The 19,358-nt window shown below is 37.3% G+C and overlaps 1 protein-coding gene across 1 annotated transcript in view; it reads left to right on the top strand.

The window, feature by feature from the left end:
* The window catches only part of ext1b (exostosin glycosyltransferase 1b), a 105,198-nt gene that overhangs the window by 45,309 nt on the left and 40,531 nt on the right, over positions 1-19,358 (top strand). The window contains exon 2 of the mRNA XM_084130578.1: positions 18,245-18,338. Coding sequence (XP_083986704.1) covers positions 18,245-18,338 — 94 coding nt within the window. The remainder of the gene's footprint in view (positions 1-18,244; positions 18,339-19,358) is intronic.

Here is a 19,358-nt window from a genome sequence, read left to right as displayed (position 1 = left end):
TTTTGGATATTTGTCTTCAATAACATGTCTTCTTTCAGACTTGTGGTTAAAAAAAGTCCAAAATACACATTTAGGTCTTTATTTTACTACACTTTGTCTGTTTGTGTCTGTAGATTTATCATAAATTCAACAAAAGTTGGCGTTCTTAATCAACATGTTGCTCTGCAATCTCTGTCCGCTCCTGTCATCACACACACCGCTGGAAAGCTCTCTCTCTCCTGTACAATGCTGTCGGATCCAAATATGGTCATTTCCTTTTTATCAGCAACCAATCGCGAAAGTAAAAGGGCTGAATGCGCAATCTCATTGGCTGATGATAAATCTTTAAAGCCCGTTTTCTCAAAATGACTTTTTTCTCATACTCCAAGTCTGAAATCTCCACTTCAGTAGCACCAATATACACCAAACTTTCCAGTCTTGTACCTAGTTATATTATGAAGACATTTACAGAGGGATTTGTAAATATATTATTCCTAGCCTGATTTATATAACATTTTATTCCAAAAAACATGGCGAAAATATTTTTAAGGCTATTGACAGTATATTCTGATTTACAGGATAACAAAAGTAGATATCCATAAATCCCTCTGTACTTTTTTCCCATCTAATATGTGAACACAATGAAAAAATAATTTTTAACCTGGCTTTATCCAATACTCAGATTTCGTTTTTTAAAATATATGCAAATTAGTGCATATTTAATTAGATATTGCCTAATTTGCATATTTAAACATTAAATTACAGAAAACTTGTAGTATTTTTTTTTAATCATCTTAATGTAGGTAATCAACTGGGAAAGTTTCATGGTGATATCTGCCAGTTAAAAAATGTACCCTATTCACCTGTAGTGTCTCGCCTTCAGTACGGTTACATAACTGTCCACCCCATATGGTCCAAATCGTTGCAAAACTGTGCCGCTCCTTTGTGCTCGATTTGTGCCGGTTTGTGCCGTTACGATGAACATTGTATCTTTTCCCCCTCCTTAGAAATAACACATTGGATTCGGGACAGTGACGTCACTCTCCATCCCATGCCGTCCAAATCGCCTCAAACCGGTGCTTTTTGTTTGTGCTCGATTTTGTGCTGTTTTGTGCCATATAAAGAACCATCATAAATTATTCCATTCTTTAGACATCACAAAATCTTTTTTGGTTAGTGACGTCATGCAAGCAAGCCGTGCTCTCTATCCATCTCGTCTACAAACCTGTCTGGGTCGTTTGTGCTCGCACAGGGCCGCTGCTGTCATTTTTCTTTTCTTCTTTTCATATTGGAATGTTTTATTTTAGATTTGTGCTGGATATTGACATTTTATATTTATATAGTATATTAATGACTTTAGTTTAGCAATTTATTTTTTATTTAGACAAAATAGTATAAAATTTTCATTTAATTTAATTCCTTATCGATATCGGCTGGAATTTTAATAGGAGTGCCTGTAAATCTCTACTTACAAACTGTTTATGTTGCAGAAACCTCTTTGACATTATCATCATCAGTCACTGAGATCGTTTCGAATGTAAAACGAGCATTTTCACCTGGAGAAACTCAACTTGATATGACAGGTTTTTGAGTCTGATGCTCTCTCTCTCTCTCTCTCTCTCTCTCTCGCTCTCTCTCGCTCTCTATCTCTCTGATGCTTTTGCGGCTTGTCTGTATATGTATAGTAACTTGATCCAGGCGTCTCTCATGATTTCAGCAGTTTGGGCAAGTAGAACAAGTGGTAAAGTCATCATCGACCTGTTAAAGGAGTGGTATCTCCCATTGCCGCGTATAAATCAAAATTCCATACGCAAGTAGTGCTTTTTTCCTACTCCGACTCTTCCTTCTGGATTTGCGAGTTCTCTCGGTCCAGAGTGGAGTTGTGTCTCTGCTTTTCTTGTTGAAGGCACTAGCAGAAGTACCTCATGAGAAGATGAACCCTCTGTTGGTGGAGTCCTGTCTCTTTGATGAGAAGATCTAGTGTGGTTTCTTAGCTGACGTCCAAATGGCTCCCTCAGTGCTTGTTGTATTCTTGGGAGTCTAGCAATTGTGATGAAAATCCCTCAGAAACTCACTGTCCAAAACAGGACAGCCTGTGAAGAAGAGATTGTTGAATAATGTTGTTAAAATGTATTTATTTATTTATTTTGTGCACAAAAAGTATCCTCTTCGCTTCATAACATTTAAGGTTTAATCACTGTAGTCACATGAACTATTTAATGATGTCTTTGCAACTTTCAAGGCCCAGAAAAGTCTATGGCTGGTTCAGAAACCTCTCAGATTTCATCAAAAATGTCATAAAGGGGTCCTATTATACCCTTTTACGAAGTCTTTATTTTGTTTTTGGGGTGTACTAGAATGTTCTCATGCTTGATTGTTCAAAAAACTCATTATTTATCACATATTTTACATTATTACAGCTCATCTCTCCCCGGTCTGGTTAAGCGCATCGTTTACAGTGAAGCCCCTCCTTCTGAAATATGAAATGTGCTGTGATTGGTTAGCTGGCCCAGTGTGTTGTGATTGGCAGCTCTTTAGCGCATGTTCGGGAAATGTCCCGCCCCTTCATAACCATGAGCTCTACTCGGATGTAAATATTAACAATGCCGTCAATTTCAAACCATTTCGAGCCCGATTCAGACCCTGACAATGTTAACGAACAATGAACGGATTTCAGACACGGATTTCACAGGCTTTTCAGAGTGGTATGTTGTTGTTTTTGCTGTAATTTTCTTATAGATACGATATTATCCACCATTTAATGGGTTATTTTTCGGAAAACTATGGTAATACCTACAGTAATCAATCACAAAATCATGGATAATTTTCCTAAGGGGCGGTGAAAAAAGAGTAAACTTACAAAAAAGAGTCTTACAAAAGCTACAGTAAACACTACATCAATACTGTAATGGTAGTTAGCAGGCTAGCGGAGGCAAAGCTTTACGTCATAGCTATCATAGCAACTACATAAAACTTATAACTGGAACTGTTAATAGAAAACACAACTACAAATAATAAGACATACTCACAAGTTATGATTCATAAACAACAGATTGTCCTGACAAAATGGGAATGGCTACATCTTTTAGGAGAAGCTTTTGTGCGTATAGCCTGCATTTACTCTCTTCTGGAAGCTGTTTTCTGTACAATGTGCAGCGCACATACAAACGTTGAGGTTATAATGTTCAGGAACAGTGTTAAAAATAAATCTTAACCTCTCTAAGTTCGTCAGCCTTAGGACAAACCTTTCCCGGGTGTGAAAAACAGTGACGACAACTCTTCCTCTTCTCTAAATGTCGGCTGGTGTGTGTAAACGTGCAGATTAAGGGCCGGTAATATTATAATAAGATCCTCTTCATACGTCAGAACGGGAGCGAAATCTGATCGGCTTATTTTTTGACATGCTTGCAGAGAAAGGCGCACCAAAACTTTTAATTTTTCACGTTTTCTGGGTTGATAGAAGCGCCGGGGACCCGATTATAGCACTTAAACATGGAAAAAGTCAGATTTTCATGTTATATCCCCTTTTATTTGTGTTCCAAAGATGAACGAAGCTCTGAGGGTCAGTAATAATTTACAGAAATTACATTTTTGGGTGATCAAACCCTCTGAGGTACATAATATGAATAAATATGAAGTTTTGTCTTGACCACCAGCCTCCATCAAATCCTCCGTCTCAGTTGCAGGATAAACTAGTCCCATTTAAAGAAAGGCCCGTCTTTTAAACAAGGCCTTCTTTCACAGAAAGCGACTCAGACCGAGAGCTGTCAGGTTGATTAAATATCCCCTGACCTCTGAGACTCGGTCCGGCTCCGGCAGATCCGATGACATTCTGTCTTCGTCCAATCACAGCGGTGCTTTTCGTTTCTTCTCCAATCAACTCGAGCGCTTCCGTCGTTACGGGCCAGTGATCAGGATAAAGCCGTTGCGAACATCGTTCCTCCGGCAGCGTGACATTTAGAGTCCGTTTGTGTTTATCTGTCGCAATCTGGACACTTCCATTGTCTGTCGGCTGAGATTGGACGACTCGTTCTCCGCCGACAAATGCTGTGGCATTTCTGAGAAGTTAAAGTTTATCATGACCTGCATGTTGGAGATTTCTATCCGAGCTCCTGACTAATGTCGAGACTAATGTCGTTCTCTGCCTGCTTTCATTCGTCGCTGCTTTGAAGTTTCACTCATATTCTCAGAAGCTCGTTATTATAACACAGCGACTTGAAGGTTGTTTACAGTTTAGCTTGCTAATTAGCATATTAACTTTCCCTGTTATCACTTTTCCTCAGGCACATTAGTTCTAATGTTCATTGCAAGCTGCTGTTTAAAATGAATGATGTTTGTCTGAATCTCATACTGCATTGGTTATTGTACTGTAAAGTCAGTTTTTTTTTTTTTTTTTTCTTTTTTTTTTTTTTTTTTGTCTGACTTTTACCCAGTACACACAAACAACATATGCAGTAGTGGTCAGGAGGGGATATTTGTTTTTTATGACCCTACAAGTTTGATTAAACCATCAAAATATGAGGATTTTTTAAAATACAATTTAAAAACTCATTTATCTGACAACATTTTGGCAAAAAAAGGCAAATTACACGTACAAATTTTATTTTACTATTCAAAACATTGTGCAGAAAAAAACAAACCCGCATGAAAAATCATACATTGACTACAACAAAATCAGTTATTATCTTGTTTTTGCATGCGTTTATCATTTCTTTGTATGACAGCCTGGACAAAAATTATGTTGCACAATTTCACTGCGTTATTATCACAAATAAAACAATCAACTATGCAATATGCTTATCTTTAACACAATAATAATATTTGAATAAAGTGTTAAGATATCAATTTTCTTTGACTGGACATCACTTTTGACCACTATACTGTATTTTGAAAAAAAAATATTAACATGTTTATTACATGTTTTTCATTATATATTTTTTGTATTTGAGTAATTTTTTGGAAATCTATTAATAATTAAAAAATACAAAAGCTATAAAAAAACGTATGATACAAATCAGTATTTGCCCAAAAAGCTTGTGTGGATGCAGAAACCTTGCGCACTATATAGGATGGATTTTTTCATCACATAATTAACTTAAAAAAAATGTCTCTTATGTCTCAAATACTGAAACCCATGTGGCAGATCACAGTCATTGCATAAAATTAATCGCTTTTTTGAGAACCTTTTCATCATTCTTTTGAAAGCCTCAGGATCTAATGTCTGCCAGCCACATAAAGTCTTCGCTTTGATTAAATGTATCGTCTAAACTGAGAGGAATGACTCATGAGGATGTGTCTGGAAAGTCTGACTGTAGTCATTGTTAGTGAGCCACAGTGTTTTGGAGAAGATACAATAAACTAACCTTGACAGTCCAAATGGCAGATTATATAAAGATTATAAAATCAGATTATATAAAGGCATGTTTGAGATGTTTACTCTTTTCAGTCGCTCTCAAACCTGTGAAGAATGCATCGGATATACTTTTGCTTGTGCATGTGCTTTTAAAAATATGTATTATCTATGGTTCCATGGAGAAACGTTAACATCCACGGAACCTTGTGTGGTTCCTTACACTAAAAATGTTCTTTAAAAACTTTTTTTCACTCTTATAAAAAATGTAAAAACTGTTCACTGAAAGGTTCTTTGGGGAACCAGAAATCGTTCTTCTATGGACTTTATGGATTTAGTTTTAATTAATTACTTGTTTTAATTTTAATTTCATTTTATGAGTTAAACTGCTTGTAAACGTACTTTTCAGGAGAAAATATTAAATAACCGTTGAACGTGAAAGTAGTATGCAATCATTAAGACGTTTCTCCTTATATAGAACCTTTTAGGCATAAAGGCTTGAGTGAATTGAACCATTTATTTTAAGAGTGTAGGAATGGGTGTATAATAAGCCTTAAAGTCCCCCTGTAGTCAATCATTTTATCCCTTAAAACTAATCTTTGATTTAAAAAAACTGCATATTTAAACGTTTTTTCCTTGTAAAAAAATTCTTCATTTCTTAAAATATCTTGAATGTAACTCGACACCCTTGCCTCATTTAGTATTTGCGGTCCTATGAATATGCAAATGAGCCCCGCCTCCACTCACTCACTCAGCTCAGAGATCCACTGGTTGACGATCACACGTTGATCTGATTGGTTACAAGGTAGTTTGTGACGTCAGAAACACCAGCGATTTCAAAGCGTGTTTTTGAGACTGTCTTTGGTTCACTGCAGTTTTAAGGAGGAAATACTCAGCAATGGTGTCGACTTATGAATTTACACATGGTTTGTCTTAAAGCATATTAAAAACACCACATAAACTACCTTGATTTTCACCACAGGGGGACTTTAAATGAGCTTTTTACACTATAAGGAGCCACTGAAATCCCAAATGGCAAGAGCTGGCAATCTCTTTGAAGTGGATCAGTGGGATAACCCTGGTTTTGCTCCTGGAAGATTCCCCAGAGTCCTCCCGTTTGCTAAATGACCCCACCGTGACACCGTAGGTGACAGATGTGAGCCCGACCGCACTCTTTCATGTCCCCGCACCAGGGAACCGGTGTTTTAGTGTGTGGATGGACGATCCCATGAGCGCTTCCTCAAGAATGAGCATTTTAGAGATGGGCTCGGACACACGAGACGGGGAACGTCATACAAACTCAAAAAAATGATGCAAGCCGAATAAAGAGGTGAATAATTCATCTCCTGTAGGTCAGCCGCTCGTTGTCAAGCACCTTCAGCATGGCAGCAAAGCGGCCCTGAGGGACATTTAGCGAACACAATCCTTTCATTTTCAGTGCTAGTTTAGCGATTTGTGGCGGTCTGTGTGACTTTCTTTTGAAGATTTTTGTCCTTACAGTGAACATTGGAGCGCATTGACAAAAACATTCTCTAAACGAAAGTCTACAGAAGAAGTTTGATTTGTGTGAGTGAATGCTGACATCTCTATCACTTTAAGCAGTAAAGTTCTTTAGATTAGTCATGTGACCACACACTTTTAGGAGAAAAGGTTCTATATGTAGAACTCTAGGGTTCTTGACTCAGTTTTAAAGAGACTATAATTATTTTTATTTATAATGTAGTAGTAGTAGTAGTTAATAACATACAAATAAACAGAAAATAATAATTATATTAACTTATTATTATAACTTATAATAACGATAATTTTATTAATAGTTTAGTAGTTATTATTAATAACTTTAAAAATAGAAAATAATAAAGTAATAAATTATATAAGTTATTTCTATTAAATGTGTGTGTATATATATATATATATATATATATATATATATATATATATATATATATATATATATATATATATATATAATACATTTATATATACTAATAATATATATAACTAATTTTTATAATAAACAAGTATAATAAGTTGTTAACTACATTCATATAATTACAGTTGGAAAATAGAAAATAATAATTATATTAACATATTATAATAATAATAATAATAACTTATAACAATAATTTTATTAATAGTTTAGTAGTTATTAATAACTTTAAAAATAGAATAAACTATACAAGTTATTTCTATTAAATGTATTATAATAATATAATATAATATATTATATTATATTATATATATATATATATATATATATATATATATATATATATATATATATATATATATATATATATATATATATATATAATTTTATAATTTTATAATAAACAATTATAATAAGTTGTTAACTACATCATATAATTACGGTTAGAAAATAAAAATATTTTTATTTAACTATTTATTTAATTATATTACATAACAGTGATTTTTTTTGTGTGTGACTTAAATATGGAAATGGAAGTCACTATTTTTAGAAAATAATAGAAAATAATTATTAATTATTTATTACATATTTATTAATATAATTATTGTAATAAACAATAATTATATTAATAGTTGAGTTGTTGTTGTTAATAACTTAAAAAATAGAAGATAAAGTAATTAATAATTAATAACAAACTATATATGAATAAATTATTTTTATTATACATATATTATAATACTAAATGTTGACATCTCTAAGTTCTTCAGATTATATTCGACTGTTTCATAATCCGTCTTTCTAAGAATAAACCTCTGACCTTTCCAGAGAATGTGCTGGAACATTAAATCGGATCATTTTATCGCATTGTTTCTTTGCAACCAAATTAACTCGCTCTTCTCTTGACCTCAAGCACACACAAAAAAAGAAACAAAAATCTGTGAAAGCAGCAAAGTGCCAAAAACACCAGTCTAGACGGCTGTTGTGCGTTGCAGGAAAAGCTTTTTATGTGTGTGAAAGGAGGTTCTGGCATCAGGAGTGAACAGTCACTTTACTTTAGATTTGCACTTGCATCCTATTATCAAGCAGTTTCAGATTCAGAAATCTTTCAGAAGGTCAGAAAGAAAAAGAAAAGATATAAAAATATATAAAAAATATATATAAAAAAAAAAAAAAATATATATATATATATATATATATATATATATATATATATATATATATATATATACACACACACACACACACACACACACACACACACACACACACACACACACACACACACACACACACACACACACACACACACACACACACACACACACACATATATATATATATATATATATATATATATATTTTATATATATATAAAATAACTCTATTTGATAATAAACAATAATTATATGTCCCCATCATCACCTGCTTCAGCACTTTAAGCTCTTTGAAGCCAGATGTGCGTTTGGTGTGTAAAGCCACAACACTATTTGAAGTCTTCTGTTTGTATTCCTGCCGTTCCCTAAATCCCACTCTCCTAGTTGGAAACAAAGCGATCCATGTGAAGGCCGGGATTTTGTTGTGCAGAGATGAGGGAATCTCCGGCTCTAATTAAATGCGTTTAACCCAAGGTCATGCGGTTCGGAGAGAGGGAGTTCGCAGTCTTGTCGTCAGTGTTTTATTGGGTTTCTTTGAACTGGCTGAGCTCGAGGGCGAAGCGTAAGCCTCCCTGTCAGAGCACACACAATGAATGCACGTGTTGTTGGCTTTTAAAGAATACGAGAGCTTTGATTTGCTTTTCAGACAATTTGTCACATTTCCTGACATATGGTCTTACATCAAGTTTTCACTGCGGTTCTCAAGGTGTTGACTGACACGTCCTCAAAGGCCTGTTCACACCAGAGCAAACATTCACATGCAAGTATTAAATGTTGCTTTATTTCAGGGTGAGACTTTACAGTGGTGTCATGGGCTGTTTAGTGACGCATTGTTGTGTGTAACGTCTTGTTGCAGGTCATTTCTCACACTCTCTGTGAATGGGCCGTAACTCTGCTCCCGTTGATAGGTGTAGTTCATGTTGATTTTATTTTATTGTTGCTAATAAATAATGCAGAGATTATTCTTTTCCTCGTTGACTTACTCTGGGCTTGCCATACCTGAACACAGTGCCATTTTATCTTAGTAATGCAGCTTTATGGGTTTGTGTGTGTGCATATAATTCAGTTTGTTGTTGTTATTGTACAATTTTCTGTTGTAAAAAATAGAAAATAATAAGAGTAACTTATAATAAAATATATATTAAGTGATTTTTATATTTTTATATTATATCATATTATAATATAATAAAAAATAATAAAAAAAGTGAAATGTTGATTATGAAAAGTGAACAGCGCGAGTAAGATAGGATGTGCAATATATGAGACATGGAGTGGGTCAGACATGATTTTGACCACTTCATTAAGTATTGTTTTGTAGAAAGCCTTTCTTTAAAATGAATTTCGTTTTGTATAAATTGTATCTTAATTGTAATAATTTTTTCATCAACCAATTGCCTGTATTTAATAAATGAGAAGCAAATATAGGAGACAATATAATAATGGAGGCGCGCCGCGGTCACTTGCATTGCACGTGAACTGGAGCATCTCATCATAAATTAACCGAAACTCGGTGTATGCCTCACATATGAGAAATACATCTGAAGAAAGTTTGAAATGTCTTTAAACGAAACAATCAAAACGAAAAGAAATAGGCTACTCTCTGATTATTTAATCCATGATGTGGGACCTGATATTCATTTATGTGATATTCATGTTTTTTTCTTACAGTAAAGCACAGTCCACAAACAATCCCAAATGCAAACACCCTATAATAAGACAAATCTCTGGAGGCATGCTCCAAGAACACTCTCATCTCATCCCTTTTCCCACATTTGTAGTAATGACACTATAACCAAACCGGAAATTGTAACGTGTGCGCAAGCGCAATTACATTGATTGGATGAGGAATTTCTCTTGATATTAGCACCGTTTAATGTCAGATCAAGCTCAGAAAGGTGTGGATTTCCTCACATTGGAGAAGAGTGATATGACGACTCTTACTGTCACTAACTGTGTGCAAGCTCAGCCTGTGTGTGTGTGTGTGTGTGTGTGTGTGTGTGTGAGTGTGTGTGTGTGTGTGTGTGTGTGAACTCGAGCGGATCCCTGGGTTATACACGTGTGTGTTTTTGATTGTGGTTTTGTGGTGTGATGGACATGAAGAACTCTGAGAGTCAGTATCAGAGGGGAAGGAGAACCGGTTCTGTAGGCTCGTGTCATGGTTCCTCAGGCTCATAAAGAACGACTGAAAAAGACGGAAACTCTTTCATCAGCCTGTGGTAGAGTGAAGACATCAAAGAAACGGCTTTGATTACATTCTTTGCTGTAAAAATGTACACAGTTTACAGTTTTATTTCTGGAGATTTCACCAGCTCTGGTTTATTGAAGATGACGTTTGTTTATTTATTTCCTCTTTTATGTCCTGACAACATTACTGTTGTTCTTTTCCCATTTCCTTTCCTTTTTCTTCCCATTCCTTCTCTTCCCTTATCCCACTCCTTCCCATCCCATTCCTTTCTTTTTCTTTTCTTTTCCTTTCTTTTCCTTTCCTTTCCTTTCCTTTCCTTTCCTTTCCTTTCCTTTCCATCCCATTCCTTTCTTTTCCTTTCCATCCCTCTCGTTCCTTTCCATCCCATCCCATCCCATCCCTTTCTATCCCATTCCTTACCATCCCATTCCTTTCTTTTCCTTTCCTTTCCATCCAATCCCTTTCTTTTCCTTTCCATCCAATCCCTTTCTTTTCCTTTCCATCCCTTTCATTTCCTTTCCATCCCATCCCTTCTCTTCCCTTATCCCACTCCTTCCCATCCCATTCCTTTCTTTTCCTTTCCATCCCATTCCTTTCCATCCCATTCCTTTCCTTTACATCCAATCCCTTTCTTTTCCTTTCCATCCCTTTCATTTCCTTTCCTTTCCATCCCATCCCTTCTATTCCCTTATCCCACTGTTTCCCATCCAATTCCTTTCTTTTTCTTTTCCTTTCCATCCCATTCCTTTCCTTTCCATCCCATTCCTTTTCTTTCCATCCCATTCCTTTCTTTTCCTTTCATTTCCACCCCATTCCTTTCTTTTCTTTTCCTTTCCATTCCTTTATTTTCCTTTCCTTTCCATCCCTTTCTATCCCTTTCCTTTTCATCCCATTCCTTTCTTTTCTTTTCCTTTCCTTTCCATCCCATTCCTTTCTTTTCCTTTCATTTATTTTCCTTCCCTCCCCCTTCTCCTCCTCCTCCTTCTCCTTCCCCTTGCTCTTCCACTTCCCCCGGAAATGTTTTTTTAGTTCCCTGTTTTGATATGCTGTTGAGTGACTCCTATAAGTTGCTCTAACACACACTTTCCTCCATCTCGAATCTGCAAGTTATTCGTTTCTGATACTCTAATATCTCAATGCATTGATGTAATCACTTCTCTTCTGCCATCCATGTATTGTGTGCGCGTGCTTTGCTTTCCATATCAAAGCGAAATATTATACCCACACACAGGTGATCAGTCACTGATGAGTCTTCAGCCTTTCTCTCAGCCATCTCTTATGTTTTTATTTCTCTAATTATGTCTTTTCAGGAGCTGGAAGAGTGTTATTAGTCAGTTTCTCTTTCACTCTTTTTTTTCTTCTCAGTCTCAGGCGGTTTATTCTGAACAGACTCTAATGAGCACTGCTGGGTTTCGTGTAATTGTGATCTTAAACTGCACACCATTCTTCACTGAAGCAGGTTTAATGGCACATGATGGCAGTACTTTAAAGTCTGAAGATATCAGTATTCTGCTTGAACCAAAAATTCAACCTTGCCACATGTCCCCCCCCCCCCACACACACACACAGGTGCACAGACACTGTCCAGGTGGAAAGAGAGCAGCACCAGCTTTCCTTGTCTCTTCAATCCATCTGTGTCCCTCTTTTGTCCTCTTCCTCGTCTCTGGGAAACCTGACACCGGCTGAAGCTCCTCTCAGAGAAGACTCTTCTTTGTTACAACGGTTCTTTCTGTCCACAGCGTCTAAAAGCCACAATCTGACCTGCAGTGACCGAGTCTGAGACACGCCTATATCCTATAACCCTGTCCTGCGAAGGAATGTCTTTTGAAAATGCCACAAAACTAAAATTAATGTGCTGAAAGAAAACAGCATTTGTTTTTAAGACCATTAAGCTTGATTGATTTGTTCATTCGTTTGTTTGTTCATTGTTGGTTGGGTCGCTCATTCATTTGCTCATTCAGTTGTTTGTTTACTTGATTACTTATTTATTCTTGCACATACCCCCCCCAATTATCATGAACTTAATGCAAAAAAAAATCCATTTGATACAAAATTAATACATTATCTATTTTTGACTATATAAATATTTATATTTTATTTCAACAATTTTTAAAGATAATTTATACAGATAATTTATTGTTTCATCATTTTATTTGTTTTGCTGTTCATTTATGATTTTAAAAAAAAAGTTTTATACTTGTAATGCAGTAAAAAAAAAAAACATTATTATATGATGATTATTTTACAGATTTAAGAAATTGAGATTACCACAAAAAATAATAATATTATTGTGATACTATTTTTTTTTTACATTTGTCACAATGCAATTGTTTGTCCTAAAAAAATCAGCTTATTTTTTTAATGCTAGTTATTTTTTTCCCACATTTTATCTTGTGTTGCAATATAACCTGAACAAGCTTATGTGAGATTCACCGTTTTAAGAAGGTGTTGGCCAAATAAAACTCTAACTCTAACAGATAATGTCCCAGTGTCCCGCAGTGGTAGCAGGGTGTGGCGTGCGATTAGAAGGATAAACACTGGTTTGGCTCTTCAGGGACAATCTCTACAAGCGATTGAGCCCCATCTGCAGCTTTGATTGCCTTCCCTCCCTCTTTCCCTTTCTTCCTCTCCTTCCCTGTCTTTGAGACACACATGGTGAGGAGATATTGCGGGCTTATAGCCCTAAAATAGAATAAATTTAAATGTTTTTGCAAATAAATGAGCTAATTATGACTTTTCGTTCACCTTTAGGGCGAAAGGCTACAGTGGATGGTCTATTAGTAAAATAAACTCCTATTGCTGAGAAAAAGAACATCAGTCCAATAATAAAAAGACCAAAAAGTTATCAATCCTAAGCAATAAGACCAAACACAACCTCTGTTCAATTGTTCTAAACCAGCACAAAACCTCAGATAATGTGATCATTTTATTTATCTGTCAGGCTGTTCCTCTTGGTATTTATTTGGCTGAAAGATAGCAAATACAAGTTGTTTTTGTAAGTTGTCTAAACCTATAAAAGTTAGAAATCCTGCTTTTTAACTCCAGCTTAAAAGGCTTCTTTGATTTCTGAAGATGGCCGATATAAACTCTTAACAAATCCTGATGGGAAGATGTTTTGGGACTCCACAGATTCAGACCAGTACAACTTCAACCCACTTAGCTGGAATATTTGAACCACTGAAGTCTGTGATCTTTGAAAGAAGCGTCTATTCCATCTGTAAATGCTTCTCACGCAGGACTAGATGGAGACCGCAGAGCAGACTTGTGCTGACATGTCCCGACTCACTCGTGCACAGTCACGTCATCGCAGTCCTGCAACCATCTGGATATAAACTGGTGCTTTGAGTCACATCTGGTCATCAACATGCCAGGGTCTGAACTGCACTTCCACAGCCTGTCAGGACTGAAATATTCCTGTTGTGGTGACAGGACAGCCAGTATTTCACCAAGTGTGTCCCTGTACGCTGACAGGCCAATCAAGACATGTTTCTGTCCTCGTGCCGCGACAGGATTAACTGGTCTATATGAAGTGTCCCTGTCGGATCAAACGGGACAAAATGTGTCCATGTGATGAGCATAGCCAGATAACAACACTACTTCATGTATAATGTGGTGTTCCCCTCGTTCTTTGTCCAAACCAACCTTTTTTCTTTTTTTGTTAATGCTCAGTCTGTTTTGCTTAGTAGAGAGAGGGAGACTAATTGAAAAGATTTTCATGATAAACTTCTCAAAACTTGAACAAGATGATCTTGAGCGTCTGCAATAATGAAGCTGATCTTTTTGACAAGGAAATTGTCTGAATGGCAGGTTTGTTGCTTAAATTATAAATCTGTAATATATGTATCATTTAGGTAACACTTTAGAAAAAGGCCTCATTTTTTATGTGCATTTTTAATGCATTAACTAACAATGAACTATATATTGCATCATCACTTCATAAAGATGCATTTATTCCCCACAGAGTAACTAACATTTTCAACTACTCGAGCTTATAATTGGACCCTGTTTTGATTCCTGTGGTGTAACCGGAGCACATGGCCTTTATGATTATATGAGGGGGGTGTTTGCTGCAATGCCTCTGGGTTATCTTGTGTTGTGTATGCTAATTCAAACTAGCATAAGACCTCTAATGACCACTAATTGCTCTAATGAATTAGTTACAGTGAGAGTTCTGGAGAGAGGACAGTGTGGACACTTCATAAGGCCTCACACACATATGTACATACACATACACATGCACATACTCGTACACATACTCATGCACATACATACTCGCTCGCATACTCCTGTATATACACATGCTCGTGCATATACATATTCACGCACATATACATACTCTCGCACATACTCATGCACATATACATACTCACGCACATACTCGCACACATACTCGTGCACATACTCATGCACATACTTGTGCACATACTCAAGCACATACTCAAGCACATACTCATGCACATATACATACTCGCGCACATACTCGCGCACATACTCACGCACATACTCGTGCACATACTCATGCACATATACATACTCACGCACATACTCGCGCACATACTCATGCACATACTCGTGCACATATACATACTCATGCACATACTCATGCACATACTCATGCACATACTCATGCACATACTCGCGCACATACTCGTGCACATACTCATGCACATATAAATACTCGCGCACATACTCGCGCACATACTCATGCACATATACTCACGCACATACTCGCGCACATACTCGCACACATACTCGTGCACATACTCATGCACATATACATACTCATGCACATATACATACTCATGCACATACTCACGCACATACTCGCGCACATACTCATGCACATATACATACTCACGCACATACTCGCGCACATACTCGTGCACATACTCATGCACATACATACTCATGCACATACTCGCGCACATACTCATGCACATACTCGTGCACATACATACTCATGCACATACTCATGCACATACTCGCGCACATACTCATGCACATATAAATACTCGCTCACATACTCGCGCACATACTCATGCACATATACATACTCACGCACATACTCGCGCACATATACATACTCATGCACATATACATACTCATGCACATATACATACTCATGCACATACTCGCACACATACTCTTGCACATACCATCTCACATACTCATGCACATATACATACTCATGCACATACTCGCGCACATACTCGCGCACATACTCGCGCACATACTCGCGCACATACTCGCGCACATACTCGCGCACATACTCGAGCACATTCTCATGCACATACTATCTCACATACTCAAGCACATACTCATCATCATTTTTGTGAATGGATTCTTTTGAACTGTCTGTTTCAGTGAATTGTTTGCGAAGCCAGATTTAACAATTTATTTGCATGATCAAAATCACAGCTTTTTTGTTCGCGTTAAATATGCCATGTACTCTGGCTAAATTCTATCTCTAAATGAATCCACTACTAACTAATTCCACTGCTTAGACTGCCTAATATTTTATGAATGACCATTTTTTTATGCTAATATAATCATATCACATGTGTTTATCCACTTTACACTTTAGTTAGTATTTGTGGGCTTCTCTCATGAGATTGATGTCTGGGAAGTGGGAACGCTGTGCCTTAGGCTGATTGTTCTGTGTCAGGAACGACAGCCATTTTGGCTCCGTTCCCAGGGAAGCTTTCATTCAGATGTGCAAGAGGGGGCAGGTTGAGAGAGAAAGTTTTACAAAGTGCTGGAAAGCCAGAGAAATGAAACACTGGAGATTTTTAAAACATTACCTCATTGTGAAAGACCCCCCCATCAGCCGTGTGCAGAACGCATATAATTAACACACTCCGAATGGAAGCATTTAGCTGGAGTTGCTATGGAGACGGAGCTCAGGGCTCTGGTAGTATAATTGTACCCAACCTGTGAAATAAACAGGAACACAGAGGGTGATCCTCATTTTTAAACCCTGATATTGATTCACAGTTTTCTCATAATACTTTAACACTGTTCGTTTCTCCACTGCATTGTCTCTCACGTAGATGCTGAGTGCCGCTGCTTCACTTCACACAAACATCAGTGTGTGTTTGTGAGCGCCGTCACACACTCAAACAATCCTCTCGCGGATAAACATGCTATTACGCCCTCTCGTCTCGCTGTGCTGTTTTAAGTGCTCCGAGCTTCCCAAGGTCAAAAGATGCTCTGTGTTTGACCAGGAATTAGTGAAAAGAGTAGCTTTAAAATAACATGGTGTACAAATAAGTACTGTGGTGAAACCGTTGTACAATTATGAGATGTAACAGATGGTGCTTGTAATGTGTGCTTGTGGCACTGAATGATTGCCATTTAAAAAAGTGTGTTCTGTATATTTCTGTGTATGATAAATGGATAATACATTAAACGAGTTATAATTTAAAAAAAATTAACAATGGTGGACATATACTTTATACATGCACTACTGTTCAAAAATGTGTGGTCAGGAAGATTAATAATTTTACTATCAGTGTTTCCATGAAAATATGAAAATTTTCAACGCTGATAATAATCATAAATGTTTCTTGATCAGCAAATCATCATATTAGAATGATTTGTGAAGGATCATGTGACACTGAAGACTGGAGTAATGATGCTGAAAATTCAGCTTTGATCACAGGAATAAATTACATTTTACTATATATTCACATAGAAAACTGCTATTTTTGAACAGTAGGGTGTATTATATTATATTTTTGTGTATATAATGTGTGTGTGGGCATGTATGTGTATGTGTGTGTGTATGTATGTCTGTATGTATGTATAAGAGAGAGGAACCATTTTTTAAATTTTTTAATGAAGGTGTTGTACCTTTGGTTTACTGCGCGTATGGAGAAGTGATATTTGTGTGCTAGGCCTGCAGTGAGTCTCAGTGTTTGCAGAGTGTCTGATGTTTCTCCTCAGGAAAACCGGCACCACAGAGACCAACACTCGTCCTCCAGCCTCATTCATATTCTATCACATTAACGTGGGATCAGTCTGATATCCAGACAGCTGGGACGTGTGTGTGTGTGTGTGTGTGTGTGTGTGTGCTCACACTCGTGCCTTGTTTGTTCACTTTGTGACAGAACGCCTTTGTGCCTCAGTTTCGTTCTCTCTGTGTGTGTGTGTGTGTGTGTGTAGCATGCCATTTCGGGCTTTATTCAAAGTCAGCATCTCCCAATGAGCTGAGGATGCAAACAGCAGCTGATCCAGAGTCAGCAAGATCATCGTAACGCAGATAATGGCAGCGTCTCTGACTCGCACACACCCTTCACCTGTACATGCTCGCCAGCAAACGATGAATGATTTTCTGCCTGATGAATAACTGTCTGCTCCTTTAACCTTAAGACCTCTTACACGCTGTATTTTTTGCGTGCACGCATTGAGAGGACAGGAACCCAACTGTGTCAGTGAGGTCGCCCTGAGCCGAGAGGTGTGTGTGTGTGTGTGTGCGCATATATGCGCCTCTGAATGTGCCTGCGTGAAACGGGCAGGTGTCACAACCTCATTACCCATCATCACATCTGATCATTCTGCACTGCTCACACAGAGAGAGAGAGAGAGTGTGTGTGTGTTTTTGCAGAGTTCGTATCACTCATTTGTGTGTGTGTGTGTTTGTGCAGGTATGACTACCGTGAAATGCTGCACAACTCCACCTTCTGTCTGGTTCCACGAGGACGACGACTGGGATCTTTCCGCTTCCTGGAGGCTCTGCAGGTGAACGTTCTTTCATTCTTTTTTCTTTGTTCCCTATTGCTTTTCATTTCATTTTAGAAATGAAAATTTTCATTTGCTTTTCATTTCATTTTTCACTTTTCTCTTTTATTTCTTTGTTGTCTCTGTTTTTTCTGCCCTTCTTCATTCCTCACTTCTGCACATTTCCACCTTCCTTCCTTCCTTCCTTCCTTCCTTCCTTCCTTCCTTCCTTCCTTCCTTCCTCCTTTCCTTCCTTCCTCACTTCTGCACATTTCCCCCTTCATTCCTTCCTTCCTTCTTTCCTCACTTCTGCACATTTCCCCCTTCATTCCTTCCTTCCTTCTTTCCTCACTTCCTTCCTTCCTTCCTTCCTCACTTCCTTCCTTCCTTCCTTCCTCACTTCCTTCCTTCCTTCCTTCCTTCCTCACTTCCTTCCTCTCTTCCTTCTGCACCTTCCTTCCTTCCTCTCTTCCTTCTGCACCTTCCTTCCTTCCTCACTTCCAAGCTTCCTTCTCTAAAGCATTTAAAGTCTCCTTTCATTCCTTCCTTACTTGCTTCTGTCCTTCCATCCACTCTTCTATCTTTTTTGTCTTTTTTCTTGTTTCTTCCTTCCTCACTTTTTTCTGCACTTTTTCCATTTCCATGCTTCTCTAAATCCTTTATTCTTTCTTCCTTGCTTCCTTCCTTCCACACTACCTAATTTCTTCCACACTTCTGTCATTCCTCAATTCCAAGCTTCCTTCTCTGAATCATTTAGTCTTCTTTCCCTCCTTCCCTACTTGCTTCTGTCCTTCCATCCTTTCTTATCTTTTCTTCATTTCTTCCTCACTTCCTTCTGCACTTTTCCTTACTTTCTTACTTCCTTCTGCACTAATTTCATTCCTTCCTTCCACACTTAATTCTGCACTCCCCTACTTCTTCCTTCTTTCTCTTCCTTCCTTTCTTCTTTCTCTTCCTTCCTTTCTTCTTTGCTTCCTTCTGCACTCATTTCCTTCGCTCCTTTCTTGCGTGCTTCCTCCTTACATTCCTTACTTCCTCACT

Source organism: Abramis brama (genome assembly GCF_963993115.1).
Source record: "Abramis brama genome assembly, chromosome: 12".
In the NCBI taxonomy this organism is placed as follows: Eukaryota; Metazoa; Chordata; class Actinopteri; order Cypriniformes; family Leuciscidae; genus Abramis; species Abramis brama.
This window is presented reverse-complemented; position numbering and strand designations above follow the sequence as displayed.